Source organism: Panthera uncia, assembly GCF_023721935.1.
Source record: "Panthera uncia isolate 11264 chromosome C1 unlocalized genomic scaffold, Puncia_PCG_1.0 HiC_scaffold_3, whole genome shotgun sequence".
NCBI lineage: Eukaryota > Metazoa > Chordata > Mammalia > Carnivora > Felidae > Panthera > Panthera uncia.
Window position 1 is genome coordinate 28383135 of NW_026057584.1, and position 24100 is coordinate 28407234.

At 43.7% G+C, this 24100-nt stretch overlaps 1 protein-coding gene across 1 annotated transcript in view; it reads left to right on the forward strand.

The window, feature by feature from the left end:
* The window catches only part of PLEKHM3 (pleckstrin homology domain containing M3), a 196489-nt gene extending 172685 nt beyond the window's left edge, over positions 1–23804 (forward strand). Inside the window, exon 8 of the mRNA XM_049615034.1 lies at positions 17421–23804. Within this exon, the coding sequence (XP_049470991.1) occupies positions 17421–17598 (178 nt within the window). The 3' untranslated portion in view covers positions 17599–23804. The remainder of the gene's footprint in view (positions 1–17420) is intronic.
* Positions 23805–24100: the final 296 nt, after the last annotated feature.

Here is a 24100-nt window from a genome sequence, read left to right on the forward strand (position 1 = left end):
ATCCTAAAAGTTCTCATCACAAGAAAAAAATTTTGTACCTATACCAGTTGATGGATGTTAACTAAACATTGTGGTAATCATTTCACAACCTATATACATATCAAATCATCATGTTGTACGCCTGAAACTAATACAATGTTATATGTCAGTTATGTCTCAATAAAACTGGGGGTGATGGAATACTTGGATAGATAGAGGAGCATAGTAAAAGTCTGAATAACACTACTTTTACGTAAGCTTTGTCTGTAAGGTTGAAGCAACCGACCTACTATTTGAGGTATTTCTGTGGTGTGAGCATCAGCCTGCCCAACATTCATTTCTCCAAGGAAGGCATTCGAGGTGTTCTTCCTGGAGGGGGCTGGGGGGCTCCAGTGGCTCAGTGGTGACTCTTCTAAAAGCAGTCCATGTTTTTTGAAGCACTGTGGTTTGGAGAAGCAGATTGAGCATAACTTGCCAGTTTTTCTTTAGCTGATCACTCCCTCCTCTCCTCCAAGAATGACGATTGCACTGAGGACCTTGAACTTAATCAACACCAAACTCTTACCAGTTAAGTCAACATATTTTGACACCATGTTCAATTTGCACACATTTCAGGAACGTTTCCTACATCTGTCTATTGAGAATGAACACTAGCCTCATAGAAGAGTCCATAGCAAGTGAGTTTCTAACATGGCCTCTCCTCTTTTTCATTTTAAAAATTTATTTCTTTAGGTTAACTTATAGAAAAAGAAGGCCTGGGCACCGGGGTGGCTCAGTTGGTTAAGCATCCAACTCTTGGTTTCAGCTCAGGTCATGATCTCTTGGTTTGTGAGTTCGAGCCCCAGGATGGGCTACTCACTGATAGCACAGAGCCTGCTTGGGATTCTCTCTCTCTCCCTCTTTCTCTGCCCCTCCCCCACTTGTGTGTGTGTTCATGCTCTCTCTCTCTCTCTCTCTCTCAAAATAAATAAGCTTTAAACAAAGAAAAAGAAAAAGGCAGCCTCCCAAAGAACTCAGTCCAAGCCCCATTGCTCTCATCCATCTGGCCAAATTTCAGAAAGGTCCAGCTTGTACTGAAGAACATGTAGACTCCTCCCAACACTCTTGACCTTGTGAATTGGTCTTTGTCATCTTGCATTGCATGGCAATCCACACCACCCTGCCCCTGAGGACCTCAACTTGTTGGGGAGTGGACTTTGGTCTTTGCCGTGGCACTTTTCTGCCCTTCCTGAAGCTTCATGAACACACTAAGTTTCCAATAGCTAATTGTAGTCAAACCTCATAAAGGTTTGTTTAAAAGAGAGAAAGCAACTGCTGTATTATAAAGGATAGAATTACGTCTTCCATAGAAGATGCTGAGATGTGCGGTTTTCCTCAGCACAACTTGAGCAGTCCATCAGGGGCTGTGTTTTCTGTGCCCGGGTTCCCTTTGATTTGTCCCTGGAGGATAAACGTGGAGACGGCTTTCCTGAAAGTTGTCGCTTACTTCGGTGCCTAGAAAATCACCAAACCCCAGATTTGCCAGCAGCCTTACAAAGGCTCTTACATTTTTCTGGGAGCCAGTTCTAGTTTGTCATTTTCTGAAAGAGAGGTTCATGTTTAGGCAGGAATTTTTTGGTGGGGGTTGGGGACTAGAACATACTCCAGGGTAGAAGGAGAGGGAAGGGCCGCCCAGAAGCCGGTCTTTCCTTGTGGCGTCCTATTTGTTCAGCCTTCGTTTTTGTCAGTCCTTGCACAAACAGACTGAATACCTGGATTATTCCCTCATCTGGACTCAAATACTCATACATTACATACCCTTTCTCACTAATCAGCCTGACACATTCCTTTGTTGGTAAATGGTTCCAAAACAAACACTGTCAGTGTACCTAATTAGCAGGTTTGCGGGCTGTGCTCACAGTCCTGTTACATCCTGTTCAACAATAGAGAACAACAGCCCTGGCGAGGTCGGGCTTACAGGGAGGGAACCGCTCCCCCCAACGCATATACACTTTTTTAATGATATTTCCTTTCTGTGGCTTTTCTTGGGAAGCAGCCACTTGGTGAGTACTGTGATGAGGTGTGGGATTCTTGCAACAGCTACAGGAAGTTTGGACTCCTCTTCGTAGGCACCTTTGCTTAGGAGCCATTAGTTTCCATCTGCTTATTGTTCTTCTCTCTGGTACTGGAGAGGAGCGCAGTGAGGAACTTTCTCCACGCCCTCTAACACTGACGAGAGAGGACAAGATCCCTGCCTGTGTTCTAGAATCATAAATGAACAGAGATGGAAAGGACTGTGGAGAACATCTGGATATTTTAGGGGTAGAAAATCTGAAGCCCAGGGAGCTCGCAGGTTTTATGAGGGGCAGAAGCCGAGGAGCAACTTACCAAGATGGAATTCTGCTCTGCGGCTACATGACTGCCAGCTCTTAAATGCCTTTATTGTATCAATGAAGGTTTTCCTTGATTAAAAAAACAAAACAAAAACAAAACAAAAAAATAAATTAAAAAAACTTGAACGCAATGCTAGTTTTTTTTGGCTTTTAAACTTCGGTCAAAGAGTAACTTGGCAAATAACATCTCACCTTGGCCTGGTGGCTCCTATATTCACATGTCAAAATGTTTCAGAATGTCTGCTAACACAGACGAGACTTTTGTGAAACGCTCAGGGCTGACCTGACCCTGTATGCCATTAAGCCACTTTATAAATACAGTGCACTTATAAACACAGCCCTCGCTGGTGCGGCTGCCATTGTATTTTGAAACCATTTGGTCCCTTGAATAGATGGCTGTCATCTCTACCTCGACGCATTTCTTACCAAGCTTCTCGTTAGGTGTCTGGTTAATACTGTGTCGTCATCTTATCTCTAAGCATTTCAGACAACTCAATTTTTTGTTGATTGGAGGGAGTAAAGTTCAGCATTGTTTAATTCATGTTGTAACTTTCTGACTATAAAACTGATACGCATTACAAAACATTTGAAAAGTACACAAAAGTATAAAGAGGAAAATTCTCCATACATATGTCTGTATGTTTACTTTTTAATAAAATATGTATATATATGGTTTTATTATTCTACTTTTTAATTCTTTTAAGTTTATTTTTGAGAGAGAGAGACAGATAGCAAATGGGGGAGGGCCAGAGAGAGGGAGACACAGAATCCAAAGCAGGCTCCACACTCTGAGCTGTCAGCACAGAGCCTGACACAGGGCTCGAACTCGTGAAACGCAAGATCATTACCTGAGCCAGAGTCAGAGGCTTAACCGACTGAACTACCCAGGCACCCTTAGAATATATGGTTTTATACCCAGCTTTTTATCACATTATATCAGAACCAAGAAAATAGTTTATCTATAAACTTTTATTGATGGCTACTTTAACAGGAAAAAAAAAATAATTGGTTCTAAAATCATTAAGATCCATTTAAAAAGTAGAGGCAGACTAATCCACAGAAAAATCTCTGGAGTACGAATACAGAAGTCTAGATGTCATCCCTAACTTGGCCACTAATTTGCTGTGTGACCTTTGACAAGCCACCTCCCACCTCCAGATTTACCTACGAGGTATATGGCATTGTTTTAACCCCGTATTGACAAAGAAGTTAGAACTTTATTTCATTCTGCTCCTTTGCTTAGCATTTGCAGTAGTCTGTTTAATAGTTTGTCACAATGTTTTCAGTGAAGTTGACTATTTTTGATACAATTTACCCAAAGGGATTAAGATATAAATTCAAATTGTGATTCAGTCCACCATTTTGAAATAATGTCAGCTCCATGAGGAAACGGACTTTCCTATTTTGCTCACTGCTCAGTTTTCTGCATCTAGAACAGCACATAGTAAATGCTCAATGAATAATCCACGAATAAAGAGTTTGCTTTTAGTTTTTCAAATCTGTGCTTTTTCACATACTTTATTTTATTTTAAATAACCTTTAAACTAATTTCAAGGAAATTGTCTACTTACATGTAGACATTGCCAAGATATATGACTTTATTGAGTGATAGCTAGCATTCTCTCATATGTTAGGAATAGATATAGTTTTCTGGCCCAATGAAAACTTTCATGTCAAAAACTTGAGTTTTGCTAAACTACTCAGTTTAATTTTCAAAACATGTTTTCAGTCATGTTTCAGTGTGTTTTTTCCTTCCCAATGGGACTGTAAATAAGTAACCTGAATACACAATAGGAAAGAGAGGAGTGTTTACCTTTCCATACAAAAAATGTTGATTCTTCAGCCTGAGCAGTATGTTCTGAAATGAACTGTCTTATGCTTTAGAATTACAAAAAGGTACAATAGTAACTTGATTTCATCAGCATATGTTTTTGATATTTTGAGACTTTTCTTGCCTCACTAATTATGGGAACACAGATAGCAAGATGTTATAAACGCTATCTTTTAAAAATCCTTTTTTGTTTTTATTTCAGCATCTAACGTATACTATCACCTTCATTATAAACCCCTTCAGTATTCTGAATATTAAACCACTCAGTGGTGCATCAGGAAACATCCTCATTTGCTGTCTGTAGCTATCATTAATAATCATCTGTTCAGTTCCTAATGCTTCCAGAACACTTAGAGTAGAGATAAAGACAGTCTATAGATAGATGTTCATTCTCTACAGAGGTCGCCGCTTGGACTGAATTAGATCTATAAAGCATAGGACTTGGTATAGAGTCAGAGGAGCTTAGCAGTTATCTGCCCGTCACTCCCGCCCCCTGATACACGCACCTTTCCTACCCCACCTTCCCCAGGGAGGATGGCATCCCCGCCCAACACCACACCCACAGCTAGTAGGAGATGCAGGCGATTGAATTCCAGTATAGTCCCCTTTTTGCCTCTCCTTGTCACAGCACCAGCCTGAAATCTGAGGGAATACACAAGCTGTCCAGAGGAGGGCAAAAGATTATATCACCTACCCTTAACTAGTCTCACTTCTGGTGATAGTTGGTGTAGGGTGGCCGGGGAGAGGTTCTCAACAAAAGTATAATGGGAAGGATCTTATAAATTTTTGATGAGGAAAGAAGATCACGTTAAAAAAGTAGTAATTCATGTGAAAAACAGAAATGTGGGAATTTCCTTTTATAGAACTGGTAACATAACAGACTAATTTCAAGCCCTGAGCAAGTGGCTGATTCAAAAACTGCATTGGAAACATTGGAAGCCACTCACTGGAGCTGACTGGACTTCAACTGAAAGATCTAGTTTGGCCTTGAGAGGTGGGAAGCTGAAGCATGTTAAAGCTGTTCTCTGAGAGAAGAGTTAACACTTTTTTTCTAGAAAGAATCCTTGATGGTGGAGAGAAAGGCAATTTAAATTAAAAGACTTAGCTGGAAAGCAGGTTCCATCAACGATTTGAAAGAAAAATGTCAGAATTGAGAATGAAAAGAGATAAGCAAATTTTCCGTGGGGGCAGGAGGGCCAGGTAGGGTGGAATAGGCGCTAGTGAGGCCTGAAGGAACATCAGGGGGAACATGGTTTTCATACAGTGCTTCAAAGAGGCACCAGCCAAGGGACTTGGGGACAGCAATCACATGAATGTCAAAGCAGCAAGCAAGATGACTTTTCCCTTCCTCCAGCTTCCCTGAGAATGTAGTTAAGGTACACTGTTTAAAAGAGAGAGACCGGGGCGCCTGGGTGGCTCAGTCGGTTAAGCGGCCGACTTCGGCTCAGGTCATGATCTCGCGGTCCGTGAGTTCGAGCCCCGCGTCGGGCTCTGTGCTGACAGGTCGGAGCCTGGAGCTTGTTTCAGATTCTGTGTCTCCCTCTCTCTGACCCTCCCCCGTTCATGCTCTGTCTCTCTCTGTCTCAAAAATAAATAAACGTTAAAAAAAAAAAAAAATTAAAAGAGAGAGACCTAATCAGGGGAACCTTAATATTTAGAAAGTACCTAAAAGCAAGCTGTACTTAACCCTTCTCCACACCTAAACACACCCAAAATTTTCATACTTCCATTGTTCTCCCTGAGGGGTCTAGAGAGCTTGCCCAGGCCACCACTCAGAAAACCAAAAAAGAAAAGGCTTATTAGTTAGCACAGCACTTTACTAACCAGACCTAAGCTAAAGGCTCCCATTGGCTTCCCCCAGTGACTGTATTATACACTAGACTGTAGCCTTCTCTACCCTATTCCTGTCTTACAAATATACATGTTGAAGGACAAAATTTTCAATGACTTCGAGGTGTCTTACATGTCTATTGCTTGCATACTTAGCATAACTACTTCTATTAGTGTGATTATCAGTTCTATTCAGCCTTTACTAATATGCAGAGTAAAAACAAAAGTTCTGAATAACGTTCTCACTGGATGAAAGAGACTGCTAAAACATGCGTTCTTATTCACACCTTCCTGTGTTCAATGATAATGTATACCATGTTTTAAGCATTTTTGCAATATTTTTCCAAGATAATACATCCTCTGTTCATGCAAAGTAGGATACTTTGGGGCGCCTGAGTAGCTCGGTCGGTAAAGCCTCTGACTTCAGTTCAGTTCAGGATCTCATGGTTCATGGGTCTGAGCCCCACATTGGTCTCTGTGCTGACAGCTCAGAGCCTGGAGCCTGCTTCGGATTCTGTGTCCCCTCTCTCTCTGCCCCGCCCCCACTCGTGCTCTGTCTCTCTCTCAAATATAAAAATTTAAAAAAACTTTTTAAAGTAGGATAATTTTAATTACTAAAAGTGTACACATTACTAAATAGTTGTATTGTTTCCTGATTTTATAAACATGTAAACAATAAGTCTATTAGTTTAACTTATCAAATTTACATAATACTTTTACTACTATATAAAGATGAAAAAAAATCCGAGATATTCAAAAAGTCAAATATCTAAAGCCAGGATTAGTCCTTGACCACCTAAGATGTTTACACAGGTGCATTTCATTTTAGATAAACCTCATAAATTATACTATAAATTTGTAAATTAGTTGATTGTATACATTTCAAAAATTTTTTTTGTTTAACATTAAGATAAGCAGCTGTAAACTTTCCTAATATATTCAGTATAGAATTTGACCTCTAAAGTTGTTTACATGAAGGGAGACTGTTTTCGCTAGATATAAAAATGTATTATAAAATATACAGTACAGTGCTGGCATAGGAACAGACAGATCAATGGAACATGATTTCAGAACGTATGCAAATAGACCCAAGTAATATGGGAATTTAGTACATGATAAAGATGCACAGCAAATTAGCAAAACAAAAGATGGAAATTTCCATAAAAGAAACTGGGAACTAGACAGCCATTTGGAGAAAGAAAAGGAATGCTGGATTTGATCATACTCTTTACATCAAGATAAATTCCAGATGGATCAAACATTTTAATGTAAAAATAAAACCCATAAAGTACTAGAAGAAAATATAGGTGAATATTTTTGTAATCTTAAGTGTGGAAGGTCTTTCTAAGCTTGACACAAACCCAGAAGCCCTGGAAGCAATATGCTTTTAAATATATTTTTAAAAAGTTAGGACCCCTGGGTGGCTCAATTGGTTAGGCATCTGACACGCGATTTTGGCTCAGGTCATGATCTTGGTTTTGTGAGTTCCAGCCCTGCATCAGGCTCTGCGCTGTCAGATTCTCCCCCTCTCTCTGCCCCTCCCTTGCTCGTGCTCTCTCTCAAAAATAAATTATAAATAAACTTTAAAAAAATAAATAAGTATATTTTTTAAAAGTTAAATGCTTAAGGTTCTCTAAAGACAAAGGTAAACAGGAAACCGGGAGAAATATTTTCAACACATTTAACAAAGTGCTCATTAATTTCCTGAATATAAAAAATCTTTAAAACGCAGTAAGTAAAAGTCATTAGACAATGGGCAAAGGACAGGAACTAATTTACTGAAAAAATATGCAAATGGCCAATATCTGAACAGCTTAGTGTCACTTCCAATTAAAGAAAGTAAAATGAGGTTCTTACCTATCAGCTATGAGAAAGTATTAATAGATATGAAATGTAAGGCCCCATATAAAAACATTAATTAATACCACTTTTTATTTTCATTTTGCAAAGTCCGTATTTTTGTTCTAAATATTTACAACAGTCCTGTCTAACATATTAGACAGCCCTGCTGCCTTTGGAAACAGTTGGCCTAAAGCGGCAGTTCTCAAACTTTTATATTCATCAGAATACTCTGGAGGGCTTGTTAAAACACAGATTGCCAGGTCCCACCCTAGAATTTATGATTCAGTAACTCTGGAGTGGCACCCAATAATTTGCATTTCTAACAAATTATCTGGTGATGCTGGTTTGGCTGGTCCAGGGACCACACTTTGAAAACCACTGGCCTAGAACGAACACATCGAGTATTAGAAAATTATGTGATATCATCTTGTTAAGAGAATTGTACTGGTAAGAGGAGGCAAATTAGGGGAAGTCTAAAGTAATGACATAACACTGGGTCTTTCACCTGAATGTCTTTCTCCTTCTAAGTTTATATCACTAACCTATTCCCAAGCAAGCAGTCATCTTCACAAATCTAGATATGGTTTACCTTCTAAACTTTTTTGCATTTTTCTACTATATCCCTCCTTAAAAATGTCTTTTATTTTGGCCCCCTTAGGAATCTTAGTACTTTGAGGAACTGAAATGTAATATGAAATAGAAATAGAAATAAATAGACATAAATCCCGTTCAGAGTCTTAGATACATATTATCCTTATAAATTATTATTTCTTTTAAAGAGGCTTACTTCAAAACCTTGACAGTTAAATTTTACACTTTTACATTAAAGAGGTAGACTGGGGACTCAATGGAAGTCCATATGTAAGCTAAGTTTTTCTGTCTTAAATCTACATTAGCCAAATATTATTATATTCACTGCCTTTGTCTTAGATGTAACAAGACATTTCTAAACATTTCTTGGGTTCTTAGGTGTGTTGAACTACTTTAGCAACTTTTATAGAAAGCCATTGCCCTTCTTTATGGTTCTCTAATGGCTGCAATTATAATATATTCTAGCTTTTTCTGGAAATCAGAAAATTCTGAAATCTTCCTGCAGTTTCTTTACTTTCTCTAATATTAAATGAGATTCTCCTAAAGTAACCCCAAGAAGAGATGGACCTTTGTTTGTTAAGAATTATATTAACTGCCAGGTGAACCATTAAAAAAAACCCTGAGGAGCGCCTGGGTGGCTCAGTCGGTTGGGCATCCGACTTCAGCTCAGGCCATGATCTCACAGTCCATGAGTTCGAGCCCCACGTTGGGCTCTGTGCTGACAGTTCAGAGCCTGGAGCCTGCATCGGATTCTGTGTCTCCCTCTCTCTCTGCTCCTCCCCTGCTCACGCTCTGTGTCTCTCTATCTCAAAAATAACTAAAAACATTAAAAAAAAATTAATAATAATAAAAAAACCCCTGAGAAGTGTCAGAAACACTAGTGTTTCTCTATCCCCAAGTAACTATTTCACTCAGGTCAAACCTATTAAGATTTCATACACGTACACAGAGTATGGCTGAGGTCTGTCACCATCCACAAATTAGCAAGAAGCATTTATTAAGCATTGGCACTAAAGATAATGTGATTTACTGTTCCCAATAGGATAGCAAAATTAACAAATGAATTAATTAACCCTTGTTTACATTCTATTTCAAAGCCAAGATTTTAAGTAAAGCTTTTGTCAAAGGTATTAACTGAGCTTGGTTTACAAACTCCAAGTGCAAGACTTGTGAAAGCCAAATGCTTTGTGGTCTGCAATCAGGGAAAAACTCTTCCTTAATTAACTCTGGGGATTAAAAGGTAAATAAAAAGATCTCTGCAGGCATACCAATTGTTCTTCCCATGATCTGAGTCTTAGCAGGTATTTGGGGGTGTGCTGAGTAATTGAAAGGGACACGTGGCTGATAGCAGGGGAAGGAGAGCCAGAGTTCATGTTAGAAGACTGGCGTCAAGTCCAGAGTTGATCACACACTTACCCACCTGGGACCAGAGAAGCCACCACCTACTTTATTTTATTATCTCATTTCATTTTATCTATTTACTGACTGACTGGCCTATTACCAATGGGAAAACAAATAGTACCTGGCTCGGAATCATATTACAAGGATAATTTCTATAAAAACAGGGGCAAAAGGCCATACAGATGTTGCCTAATTTAAATGTCCAATATTGATCTGGCTGTATGTGCATTTACCATTCAGAGCTATTGGAATAGCTTTACAAACTAGCACATACACAACCTAATCTGCCGGACACCTGGCCAGAGGAGGTAGATCTTTTCCAGTCTCATACAATTCCAGTCAAACCATATGGATACCTTTTTGTCCCCATCTCCCTACCCCTAACCAACAGACACATGCGCGCGCACGCATGCACACACACACACACACATTGAATAATCCCAAATGTAGTCCATTTCTAGTTCTGCATGGAGCCACAACAGTTCTGTAAGCCAACATTTCCAGACCTTTTGCCCTCTTCCTCCCCATCCCACCAGCTTCCCCTGGAGTAGGGGAGAGAGGCATCTGGAGCCTGTGGATTTCTAGTAATCCTGGCTCAATGCTTCACTGGAAGTGGTGCTCCAGGCAGAGGCTGTGAAACTTGGACTGTCCCCAGCCATCAGCGCTAACCATAACCTGTTTCTTATTGAAATTGCCTGTAACGTGTCTTTATTTTAATCCTCCTGTTACCCCACAAAAGAAAGAATCTGTTAGATTGTTTAAATCCCGTTTAACTCATTTTACCTTAGAATGTTTGCTAACATGTTCTGTGTATTCTTCTAAACAGCATACATACATATGTACATACAGGGAGTACAAACCTAGCACATATGTATACATATGCAGACGTACACCTTACGTGATTTTCCACTTAAGCAAATTATAAATGATTGGCTTATATTCATTTACTTACACGAGAACAGAAGAAAACACCAACCCCAAACATTAAAATAACCAGGCACCAATAACTACCTCCCTTAGCTAAGAGATTTAAATAATCATCTCGGTTTCTTGGAAAAACCAATAATAGCTAGTGGCTCTGTGGGGCGCCTTACATAGTAGCCATACAGCAAACCGCACTCGCATGCCTGATAACGTGCACTTATTTCGGCACCCCACCCTGTTCGTTGTGGGCTCGGCAGAGTGGAAATCAGCCAGAGCGCTGCCCCGCTCTGCAGGCCTGTCCTTTCACTTGTCAGAGATCCAGCCAAACTCAAGCCTGGATTTCAATCCTAATGAAATATCTGAGGTCATTGCCTGAGCCAAAAATAAAAATGCAGCAGGAGAAGAATCCGACATGGACAGAGCAGAAGCATTTCAGTGACCTCAACTTGGGGCAGGGGCCTTTAGCAGCTTCCCGTGGCCCGCCCGCATGCAGCTAGAATCTGGAAGACACAGACAGAGCCGTCGAGCCTGTCTCTAATTGGTCTCACATCATCAGCATTCCAGAACAGGAAACTATCTACAGCCAGGAATTCTTGCCTCTTTGCCATAATATTTGAGAAGCAAACCTTTTCCCCTGCACATATTTAATTCTGTTAGTTTGCAGCAGGTTAGCTTTCTTGGTTTTGATACTCGAATGAGAACACTGTGTCTGTGGCTATCAGATTTCCAGGGTATGAACCTCTCCCTCACTTGCCTAGGTCAATAAGCTAATTTTTAGGCCAAAGACCATTCATAAAATGTATAGCATCTCATTCGATGATGCCTTTACTAAGACATAGAATGAGATCTGCGGGTGGAGCTATGCCCCTGCCTCCAGCCCTAGGAAGGGGACCAGTTTTCCAGGGCACACGTGGACAGTTAATGGCACTGCCCCGAGAGCTTCCAAAGAAGCCAAACTAGAGTTCCTTCCTCCTTATCCCACATCATATGGTATGTCCAATGCTCACTCACATGCATACAGTTCACTCCACTGTGGCTGTCCCAGGGGTCAAAACGCAAAAATACTTGCACATCGGATGAGAAATGACTGCCGCCTCTAGCCAGCCTCCACACCGCCCCCAAAATAAAAACCCCACCACACTGAACCATTCTGGCTTTTTCTTTGGGAGAGAGGGTGTTGATGACGGTTGGGAAAGTACTTAGAAAGGAATCCTTAATGTTTAATTGAAATGTTCTGAGATAGAGGCAGAGTCAGCTCCTTTTGGCCAAACTCCTGAAAATCAGAGCTGTATGTGTACTCGTCTATAAGCTATTTCATGGTTTCATTTATCAATGCAAATAAATAAAATTTAAAGTAATGTTCTCACTTTTTTTATTAAAAAAAAAAACTTTCTTACGTTTATTTTATTATTGAGAGACAAAGTGAGACAGAGCATGAGCATGGGAGGGACAGACAGAGGAGGAGACACAGAATCCCAAGCAGACTCCAGGCTCTGAGCTGTCAGCACAGAGCCCGACGCGGGGCTCGAACCCACCAACTGTGAGATCATGACCTGAGCCGAAGTCAGACTCCCAACTGACTGAGCCACCCAGGCGCCCTGGAATGCTCTTCACTTTAAGGATCCTCTCATTCAGTCCCAGCTTGTCAGTTTGAGATTTTCCAAGGAGTGGCCAGCAAGGCTGTGTTCCCACTCATCCATCCACAGACCTTGGGTCAAGAAAGTGTGGAAAGAGAAAGATAAAAGCCAGAGAGGCCTTTACCCCTCCTGCACAAAATCTGCAAGTTGGAAGGAACCTTAGATAATCCAGCCTCCCCTTTAACTTCCATGGAGAGCGAGAGGTTCAGGGATGAAGTAACTTACCCAAGATCCCAATGACCATGGGGCCAACCTGGGCCAGGAAGTCCGGGCTCCTCATTCTAGCTGAGCCCTCCTCTCTTCAGTAAGTGGCCTCGTTAATATTTTCTGGTCTCTCTTTCATTGTAGAAGTTGCTGAAACGTAACTGCTTCACAGTTACGCAAAAGCAGTTTCTTTTGTGGGGCCAATGCAGAAGTGTTCAGTTTAGATTTGCTAGATGGCCTACATAGGGCATGAAGAAGCAGAGAACACCACAGAGAAACAGCCCAGATGTTCTTGGCACGGAGCAAATAAATACGACTGGGGGCCAACCCACCAAGGTGGCTTTTGGGGAAGACTAAAAAAATCAGAGTGAGTAGATAGAAAGTTAAGGGTTACTAAGCAGTACACAGAATTGTGTCATGGGTATTAACTTCTTAAATGCTGTTCTGAATTAATTTTTAAAACCATGGGATGGTTAATGCTAGCGAATTTCAGCTCTGTTAACCAAATGATGTATTAAAAATATATATTTGTGAAAACGAAATGAATAAGTAACACTATGCTGGACCTTACTGGTTGGTGTGAGTATAAGCCAGCAGTTGGCACTTGCATGGGGAGGGTACAGTTTAAGCATCCCCTGGATACTCCCTCTATGATGCCTTCTCCAGATGAATTAGGTCAATGGTTCACAGCTGGGATGAGCTCCCTGCCCCTCCCAGGGGACATTTGGACTTCGGGCAGCATCTAGAGACACTGTCAGTTGTCACAACTTGGGGAGAGGGATTGCTACCAGCATCCAGTGGGTTGAAGCCAGGGATGCTGTTGAGCACCGTGCGGTGCACTGGGCAGCCCCCTCCAACAACAAACAACTGTCTGGCCCCAAACGTCAATAGTGCCGAGGTTGAGATCCCTGGATTCAGGGAAGCAGTGGACGTTTTCAGGAAAAACCCACTGGATGGCTTTGGTCAATAGCAGCTATGTCTCCCTGGGGTTGCATTCCCTGTGACACTGGAAAGGAGGACATAGGTCTTTGTTCTCCATGATGTACAGCAACAACCAGAAAGCCATGAAGCTGCTGATGGCTGGGAGCAGGTAACTCAGAAATGACGATGAAACTGGCCGGCTTTCATTTGGTTTATCACTCAGGGACACGGAAGGATGGGTCTCTTTCATTATCTGCTGCAATTTTGCACACGGATGATTACATTGATAGATTTACCTTATGTGCAAGATGTGTTCCTGAGAAGTTGTCTGTTAAGTCATATTTGAAATACAGTCGGGAAATTCAGGAAACACCAACGAGTCAGTGAATTCTTTTAAAGTGAAAGGTCCTTTTAAATAAAGTGCTATTCTCAAAGAAGAGCAAGGCTATATATTGCGTTGTTTAATGTAAGTATTTCTCCTGCACATTTTTCTTATAGAGCTCCATAACTTTTACGTAAGAAACTGTTTCTCTTCCTCCTTCCTTTTCCTGACCTTATTCTTCTCACTTAAAAGCAAATCAGGGGGAAAGTTAACAATAGGCTGACTGAATTTGGGAAGGTCATTGACCAGTCTGTCCATTATACTGTTCCAAAGATGACCGCTGGGTTACAAATGGTTAGAAAATAGGACTTGGTTACATTCTGAAATCATTAATTTTTTATCTCAGACTTTTTTTCTGTTACTGACCTTTGGCTGGAAAGAGCAGGTGTACTCAGCCCCTCCATCACCCCATGGGTGTCTGCTGCACTGGAAATACCCAAGAAGACTCACCCCTCTTCACTTAAGTGGGGTGTGGGGGTGCCGGTATCAGCAGAGATAAGGGGGTGGTACTGAAGGAACCCAGCGGTTTTCCCCTTATCAATCACTGCCCTAGGGCAACATCCCTAGGTGTATAAATCACTAACTCAGCAGGGCAAAGGGGGCAGGAAGGAGGAAATTTATTTGATAAGGCTACCATTAGTGTCACTTCAGTGATAGGAGGGTATGGAGGTGTGACCCAGTGAGGACAAAGACACTGCCACTGGGGAAGAGCTGACCCAGACAAGAGGCACTAGGAGACCTGGGTCCAACCTTCATCCCACTGGAAAGAGGGAGGAGCCAAGAGCAGGGAGATGCTAGAGATGATTCTACCGGGTCGAGCATCCTGACCAGTGTGGCTCCAACGTCAAGAAAGCAGGTCCTAGAGTCACCACGAAAGGTGGTGTCACACTCACCTGCTCTTTAGAGCACTTGCCATTGGAATATCCTTCCGTATACATTCACCCATTTCTGTTCCACAGAACTCTGTGAGTAGGAAGGAAAATGAGGAAACCAGAGCAGTGACTTGCCCAAGATCGCTCAAAGAAAAGGTTGTGATTTGAGCACAAGTCTTCTGATTGGAAGCCTTGCATCTCCCTCTAGGATGGCACATTCCCCCCACTCAGATGACGAGGCCTCGGTATGAGCTGTGGCTGGGCTGTCAGGAGTCCTGGATTCTAGTCTCAACTCCATCTTTAACTCACTGTGTCCTCATGAGACAATCACTAGCCCTCTTAGAATCTCGGTTTCCTTATCTGTGGCATGAGGGGGTTGATCAAGATGTCCTCACGTCACCGTCACCGCGCGTGTTGTAGGTGCGGTCAGATTGAAATGAAGATTCTCAGGAAGGCAGCAGCAGCAGTCTTGGCTGTATTTTTGAGCACCTACCACATGCCAGGAACTGTGCTAAATGCTTTATTACCTCATTTCAGCTTCACAACACTTCTACGAGGTGCATGTTAATGGAAACTCTACTTAGCAGATAAGGAAACCGAAGTTCAGAGAGGTGAAGTGACTTGCTCAAGGTCATTGTCTTAGTCGGCTCAGGCTGTCATACAAAATACCACAGACTGGCTGGCTTAAACAACAGATATGTATTTCTCACAGTTCTGGAAGCCTGGAGTCCCAGATCCAGATCCAGCAGGGCGTGGTTTCCGATGAGAGCTCCCTTCCTGGCTCGCAGATGGCCACCTTCTTGCTGCCTTCCTCACACGGCCTTTCCTCTGGGTACACACAGTGGGGGAGAAAGAGAGAGAGCTCTCTGGCGTCTCTTCTTACAAGGACACGAATCCTATCAGATCAGGGCCCACCCTTATGACCTCATGTAACCTTGATTTCTTCCTGAAGACGCTATCTCCAAATGTGGTGACGCTGCGGGTTAGAGCTTCATCATAGGAATTCGGTCAGGGTGGTGGCGGGGAGGAGGTGCTGCACAATTCAGTCCATACAGCTGGAAAGTGATGTGAAGGTGGAATTTGAAGTCAAGCCATGTCACTCCTAGCCACCCCTGTGTTTTACTTGCCCAGAGAGCCGAGCTCGGGCAGAGACTGCCGCTACCGAGAGGTCCTGTCTTTTGGTCTCTGAGCAGCAGAGGAGTCTCCCGGGTACGAGGGTGGGTGGGTGGGTCCTTTCACCAAACTTTCTCAATGTGGACTGGTCCTGGGGCTAAGTCAGCGGCAGGCTAGGAAAGGGTGCCCCAAAGACCATCCTATGCCCAGGACTGAAGCCCAAGATACTAGAGAAAAAACAAAAGCAGCACAAACTGAGCCTTGAGGGCTGTTTCCTTCATAGTCCTCTTCGAACCTGGTCCAGTGCTGGGCCCCGCATGGACTGTTGCTGGTTGGACAGAACCACTCGGGCCCGATGCCCTGGGCTCCTGAGATGAGGGAGCCGTTGCTTGTCAGGGCTGTGTGGAAGGGTGGGCGCTGAATCCACACTGGCAAGCCACCTCCTGGAGCAGCTATAGTTGTGCTTGACAGTTACTCATTATTAAAGACTTTGCAGGAAAAACAAGTCATTTGGACTCCTGTGCAGGCTTCCACTAAGCCAAACAACAAACTAGTCATCCACCTGGAATGCCTCCCCTCTATAAATTACAATATCTGCATGTTGCCTTCAAAAAATACCCTCTTCTCCACTCTCTCGTGCTTTACTGTCCCCACTTGTGTTATAAAGATGGGCTTACAAAGGTGGGGTGGGGGTGGTCCCTGATTTTTAAAAAACTCAGAAGGACGGACAATAGACCAAAGGATATCATTCAGAAAAGTGTCGTTTGGGGGCGCCTGGGTGGCGCAGTCGGTTAAGCGTCCGACTTCAGCCAGGTCACGATCTCGCGGTCCGTGAGTTCGAGCCCCGCGTCAGGCTCTGGGCTGATGGCTCGGAGCCTGGAGCCTGTTTCCGATTCTGTGTCTCCCTCTCTCTCTGCCCCTCCCCCGTTCATGCTCTGTCTCTCTCTGTCCCAAAAATAAAATAAAAAAAAAAAAAAAAAAAAAAACGCAGAAAAGTGTCGTTTGACCTTTCCAGACTGTCGGATGAAGGCAGGGAGTCAAGGAGAACCACGCAGCCCACGTTAGCAGAAGTGGACAGCACCGTTTTCACGGCTAAAACGCCGGGGCCGTCACTGGTATTCAGAGCACAGCATTCTCGTTCTCTGTCACTTCACCCCAGAGTTACTACCCACACTGCTGGCCCAGGGATAGGAAACTAACACACAGAGCTTCTAGAACTCTGTCCACTGTCACCACGATCACACAGTTGCTAGTTGACTGCTGACCCCCCTCCACTGTGAGCCATAAGCCTCGCCCCAGTTAGTTCTAATCAGAAAAAAAAAAAATTCTTTTTTCAAGGGAAATTCAACCTTGAGCATCTTGGAAAAGGGAAGAGCCCATTTCTGTGAGTCATCTCTCTCCCCGGTGGCGGGGCTAACCCGGAGTGAATGTACTCTGAGCTGCAAAGAGGACTGGACTTCAGCTATTTGTGTCTTTCTCATCTCAGCCTGGTTCATCATCTCCCACGTTCGGCTTTTGCAGGTGTGAAAGCTGTGGAGCCGTTTTCCATTCTGAATGCAAAGAAAAGTCCGTCCCCTGCCCGAGGTGCGTCCGCCGAGAGCTGCAGAAGAAGCAGAAGTCTTTCTGGCGGAGGCTGAACGTGGACGAGAGCCTGGAGGAGGCCTGCAACATGTTTGAGCTGTCCTACCAGAACACCTGACTCAGCAGGGGCCCGAGGACAGGGACTGACCTCTCACCGATCCATCAGCCCGGCGGCCTCCTGACCAGCCAGTTAGGTCCCTTTGGAGGAAGAGTATGTCTCATCTTCAGCTAGATATAGATATATATTTACATACATATACACACATACCTAGACGTCCCGTATGTATGTTCTGTGTAAATCGCCGTCCAAAAGGTCCATGAAGCCTCTGTGGCTCAAAGAAAATACCAGTAGCTGAATTACACTTAGCCATGAATTTCAGCAGCTTGCTCCCAAGCAAAACCCTGGTTCTCACCCGATGCTTTCTATAGTCCAGATTTTTTTTTTTTCTTGTTTTGTTTTGTTTTGTCGTTTGGCTCTCGGGGGCCATCTTGTTATGCGGGACACAGGAGGAAGCATTTCCTACAGAAGCACAGAACTTCGGGTTGCGTTTGTGTTATTTATTTTGAGCCTTCACAGAAGATGTGGTGACCGAGGCAAGCCCTCGCCATCGCCCGTGTCACAAGAAAATCTTCAGAACCCGGGGATAGATGACTCCGGGTCACCTCAGTTTCTGCCATGCAGGTGGGGATCACCTCAGCTGAGCCGAGTGGCCCAGAAATGAGGAGTGTGAGCTCCCTCTGACAGAAAGCACGCACCCCTACTTTATGAGGAGAGCTCCTTCTGGTTTTGAAGTTAATCTCAGGGGTTTTTTTCCTGAGGAAAAAAGAAAAGAGACCTCTGCGACCAATAGCTGCTTGTTGTCGGTCTGTTTGCTGGTTCGAAGCCCAGCGCCACCTAAGGGTGCGACGCCCCAGCTTATTTGGTTGAAAACAGCTTTCTGAAGGGCAGTTTTCCCAGGGTTTCGTGGGGAATATTTATGATTTTTTTTTAATGGTGCGGGCCTGAGGAAATTTCCTACGATTGTGGTCAAACACATCGGTGTCTAGACTGTGGATATTGTACGTACATTCTGTGAGGTGGCGTTCAGTTTCTTTTCACAGAATCTTAGGTAGGCACGTCCTTCCTACTTATTTGAAATGCTTTATTTGTCATTGTTCTCCATTGCACTTTCACTTTGGCCTGTCAGTTTAACCACATCTGCTTTCACGCTTTTCAAATTGTTTACAAAATCAAAGTAACATGGGACTTCAAAACACCAACCGTAGACTATTAAGAAAACACCAAACTTATGAATACAATTAATGAACTAAATGTAATAGTATCGTTTAAATAGATACACACACACACACACACACACACACACACATAATTGCCACCTTGAAACAAAAACGCTAAAATCATATCCTAGGAATAGGAAATGTAATGAATCGCTTCACCGCTTAGCAGAGCCGTGGCCCCCACCGCCATGCCGTGCGGGAGCCAGTAGAATAGTCGTGACCAAAATGTCAGGTAGGCCGGCACTGGAAATCATGGCTCCATTCTCTCCACCATAATCTTCCCAGAGCAGAAAGATACACTGATAATGAAGCAATTTTCAACAGGCCATAGGAGACGATTCTGTATGTTTCCCCTGAGCAGATGCCTCCAAGGCCCTCATAGTTGGGTAGTTTCACCGCTGTTGGGATCTGGAGAATCAGTGGCTCACAAAGTATAGGATACATTTCACCCCATTACTGCTTCGCCCCCACACCTTGCTCCCTCCAGATCCTAACTCTTGATACCTCTGTCCATGTAGAGGCGTGACATTCCAGACTGACTTTTGTGCAGACTGCTGGATGCAAACATTTCACCTCTCAACCCATGCCAGTTCCTTTGGCCCCGGACCATACATTTCAGCTTAATAGCTTGCCACCACACATGCATGTATTTTCTGACTGCAGCAGCTGTAACCAAGGGCATAAAAACTTGTTAAAAGGCCAAGACCCCATTCACGAGACACCTTACGGTGCCTTTTACTCTTGGAAAAAACAGGTTGACTTTCCCCCGCCCCAACTCCAGTTATAGAGAACATTGCACACAAAAGATAAAGGGTGGAAAATCTCAAACAAGCACTTGGCAAACAGGCAAACAAATTTGATCCTCTCCTCCTTTTTCTTCCCCTTCGTGAAATACAGTATTTATATTTTCCAGCCTCAGAGAAGATAGCAGAACATGATCTTTCACAAGAGAATTATAGACCTGCTTATTATAAAACAGATGTGCTCCGATGGCAAAGTGCCTTTTCCCCTCCGCCCCCAGCTCCCCATCGCCGTAGTTTGCTTCTGCCTTCGCTGTAATTAATGTATCTGTGATCCCGCCTGTCAGCGAGGCCATCCCCAGCACAGTGCGTTGGGAGACCTGAAGTGCAGGCCCCCTTGCCCCCTCCAGCATGTTTGCTCTCTGTACAGAATTTCCTGCCCCACCTCACAGGCACCTAGCGTCAGACCTGCTGAGGGGGAGAGATTCTGGACCCCTGTTCTAAAGGCCTTTGTTTTCACGGGTGCCCATTTAGAGGTCCTTGCTAAATACTGGCATTCCCTGGGTACTCCAAAGGAGACCTTTCCACCCACATCATTTTCTGCTTATTTTCAAAAGGGGAGAGAAAAAACCAAACCGTAGATGTGCTGGGTCCTTCGGCTACCCAGAAGCGGAACAGCATCCCAGCTGCTTGTTTTCTCTCCTTTTCTGTGTCCCTGACGGCCTGGTCGGTGCTGCCTGCCAGTCTACACAGCAGTCCACCACCACCACCAAAATCTGATAGGACAGAATGGAGCCAGCTTAGGAATTGGGTCTGTCATGAAAGTTCAAAATTGCTGTTTTCCAGCCCAGAAACGCCTTAGAGCATATGAACGCCCTTACTGTTTTCAACCCAAACAAATGACTCGGTACACTGTTAGGTAATTGTTCCACTGCTCAGGAACTGTTGAAACAAAAGCAGATCTGTGGATTACCACCTCCTTCAGAACCAAGCTAATACCTGCTTTCCCTCCTGTTCCCGTTCTCATCCCATATTAAATATCTCACACATAAAACACACGAGAAAGCGGCCAATTAATCTCCTAGAGCCGGCGGCTGACTCCAGGGAAACTCTTTTCACTTGAAAGGCCCATTCCCTGGTGTATCACTTGAGGAAATCCCTCCTAACAGTGCCAGAAACTCATGTGTGAGACAGTCCAACCCTGGTAAAATGTTGGCATCTAATCCTGCAGTAGAGAAGCCAGTTCCCAAAATAGAGCCCAGTTGTACCGCTGCAGGAAGGCCACAAAGTACTTTAAAAGCAGTCAACTGGAATCGAGTCGTGTTCTTTCCAGGGCTGATTTTTCCCCAAAGTTGAAAGCCTCTTTATATGAAAACCATGTAAAGTCTCATCATCCCCCTTCGCCCCACTGCCTTTTCAGGGTACTTGTGTTCCAGCCATTTTCATATATGTAGTAATAAAACGTGGTATTTTTAGGAGCTTTAATACTTGATTAGCTGAGAGGGTAATCGCTTTTCGATTCTACTAGACTAGGCCTCCACCAAAAAAACCAAAAACAAAACAACAAAAAAAGGGAATATGATTAGTGTTTGGGATTTGTGGTTTCCAGCTAACTCAGTGGTACTTCGGACTCCTGCAAAGGGACAGTGCCATGATCTCCTTCGGGCTGCAGTGAGAACCTCGGTGTTTACATCACTCGAGCAGCCCTACACAGCCTTTGCTTAAACTAAGCGAGTCCACTTGGATGAGATCTGACCTCTGGTTTTGTCTCTGCGTGTGTAGACACTGCATACTGACACTGGACGGTTTCTTCCTGTGCCTCCTTGAAAAGGCTTGGCTTCCAGACCTGTGGGTTTGTTCTCTATCTACTGGCCAAAAAAACGGCATGTGTAAATTACCGTATCAGGGTAGGACCGGATGCCACACCGAACACTTCTGCAAAAAGAGGCATTACCTGAGGAAGCCAAGATATATTTTGTTCCTAATTTAGGGTAAAGCCAATGCTGCTGTTCGTAAGTTTGGGCAGAATTCTTCATCTCCACTGCTCTGCTGCACTTTATTGAAATAACTGGATTAGGAAGTAACTCTTCAACTCTTGATTCTAACACTGTCTAGAGTCAATTCAGAAGTTATTTTATTTTATTTTTTTACTTCTCCCACTAAAGAGAGATGCATACAGTTTTCCCCCTTATTTTTTGAATTTTCTGTCTCAATACTTTTCTTAACTCTTAAAATAATGTCATAAAGTTAGAGAATTGGGGGCAGAACTGACAGAAATGAACACTCTCTCCTTGGCATGAATTGAGTCTGTAGAGGTACTGTCTTCCTTCCCTTGGTTCTTGTTAGCAACTGAGCATTGCTGTATTGTGTACTGTGGCCCATTCTCCTGACCCCGAGTCTAGTAGAACCCACTGCTCTAGATTGAGCCCAGGACGGGTGATAAGCCCTGCTCAGTTAATTTAAGCAGACAAGTGTTGATTTCTATCATGGGGGCAGTTAAGTCCTAGCACCCAGCACTTCCTGATGGTAGACAATTCTAATTTCATTGTATTCAGACCCTCTGACTTGAGGGGTTCTCTTTAGTATGTCTTCGTGGATGCATGCCAAGGTAAAGTCTCAGTCACTGCTGAACTCTAGGTAAAAGTCGAAAGCGTGGAACGTCCTCCTCGGCACCCCCGTAGTTGTCAGGGGCTTTATTTCAGATGGGTTCCTGACGATCGTGTGATGGGGCACGCTCCTCATCAAGTGGCCTTCGATGTGGTGGAAGCCAGGGTTAAGCACAAGGGAAGGGACAACTGCTGTTGGGGTTCGGTTCCTCCCTGAAAAGAGAAGCCATCTTGTCAGAAAGGCGTGACACGAAGCCACAGTGGTTGCCTAGGGGAGAAGACTCAGGCACATAAAGCAGCTCGTAGCATGGTGGAGACTCCTTTCTCCCGGCCGTAGTGCTGCAGACCAGCCTCTCTCCCCAGCCCTCGATCTTCCTCGCCCCAGTCCTGAGCCGGGGCCAGCGTCAGGCCTCATGGCTGTAACCCGGCCGGCAGACCGCTGGAGCGGGTGCTCCTTCTCCATGTTGGTCTTGCCATCCGCCTTTCCCGGCAGGAGTGCCTTACAGCACTGCCTAGTGCTTCTGTCTCCTCTGTGGACCCACCTGAAGCCTGCAGGGCCCTGCACCTCAATCTGGATCACTTTGCTTCCTCTCTGCCGGCCACTCCATTTTACAAACGCGCTGGCGACCTGCATATTCCACACGCATGTCAGACCTTTCGCCTTTGTTTAACCTGGTGCCTTCACCTCACAAGCAAAGGATTCCTGTCGGGAAGACATCGTTAACGCAGAAGGGTAGAAACATGGGCTTCTTAGCTCCGTCAACACTTTTACCACCCAATACAAAAGACACGACTGCGTCACGGTTGAACTTCGTTTTATGCTGGTTCGGGTTTTGGGTTTTGGTTTTTGATCGCTCTTGTTATTTGTTTCTTTGCTTGCTTTCATTAACCAAACTCAGGGGAATGTCACCATGTCACCAAGGCCAATGAGGAGAGATTATCCAGACTTGAATCTGTAAAGTCGGTGAGCTTAGCCTTCTTCAGGCTAAAAAAAGTATACAAAAACAATTTTCTTTTCGTTTACCGTATAAAGGTTTTCCTTTTTGCGTCACCACCTGTTTCCCAGGTAGGAGTGGGAAGTCTCTTGAACACATTGTGATGAAAATGTTTCCGTGTGGCACGGGCAGTCCACTGAGTCCAATTCGGCTTTTGCTGCTGGAGGCCTAGGTTCTGATTTTGGTCACCTACCAGAATCTTCTTTTGAATAGCCAGAAGCCCACCGAAGAAGATTGGGGGGGGGGGGGGAATCTTCTTTAATGAATAGTAAAAGGAGGGAAAATGCTTCGTTTGCAAACGAAGAGCATGGAACATGGCGGTCGGTGCACAAGACTTCCACTCGACTTGTTCTCCTGCTCCTGGGTCAGATCCGTGTCGTCCTCCCTTCTTTCCACTCATGCATGACAGAACCCACTAAAATTCTGGGCTTGGGCAATTATATCACCCTGTGTTGAACTATTTGAAATAACAAATGTGCTATACATGCTATTTCTGTTTTCTGGAGTTTGTTGCCTTTCGTTTGGGCATAACTTATCCATATTTTTGTTTATATCATTTTTAAATATCAGTAACCATAATAATATAAAGCAAAGCTGTATTGTTGACAAGAGCCCTAGTTTTTATGGTCATCTGTCGTATAATTTAAGTGCACCAGTTCCTAATGTACAAAGTCATCTCTCTCTCAATAAACGATTCAGAAAATACTTTCTGTTCTCATAACAACTTCATTAAAACACTGTTTTCGCAGGGGTGGTGAAAACCCGAGATGAGCTCTGGATGTTAACTCAAAGTCAAGATTTGAGATTTATTGAAAATGGGCTACTAGGACTTTAAAATCTCTCTTAATATTAATCTTACAGGGGTTTTTTCCCCCCTAAATTCATCGACTCACAATACTCTCACAGCCCTTCCTATGCCTGTGAAAAATAAGAGTGTAACTTTATAAAAATGCAGATGTAGTTTTTTCTGGGCCTTGTGTGTCAAGGTGGCATGGTTTCTT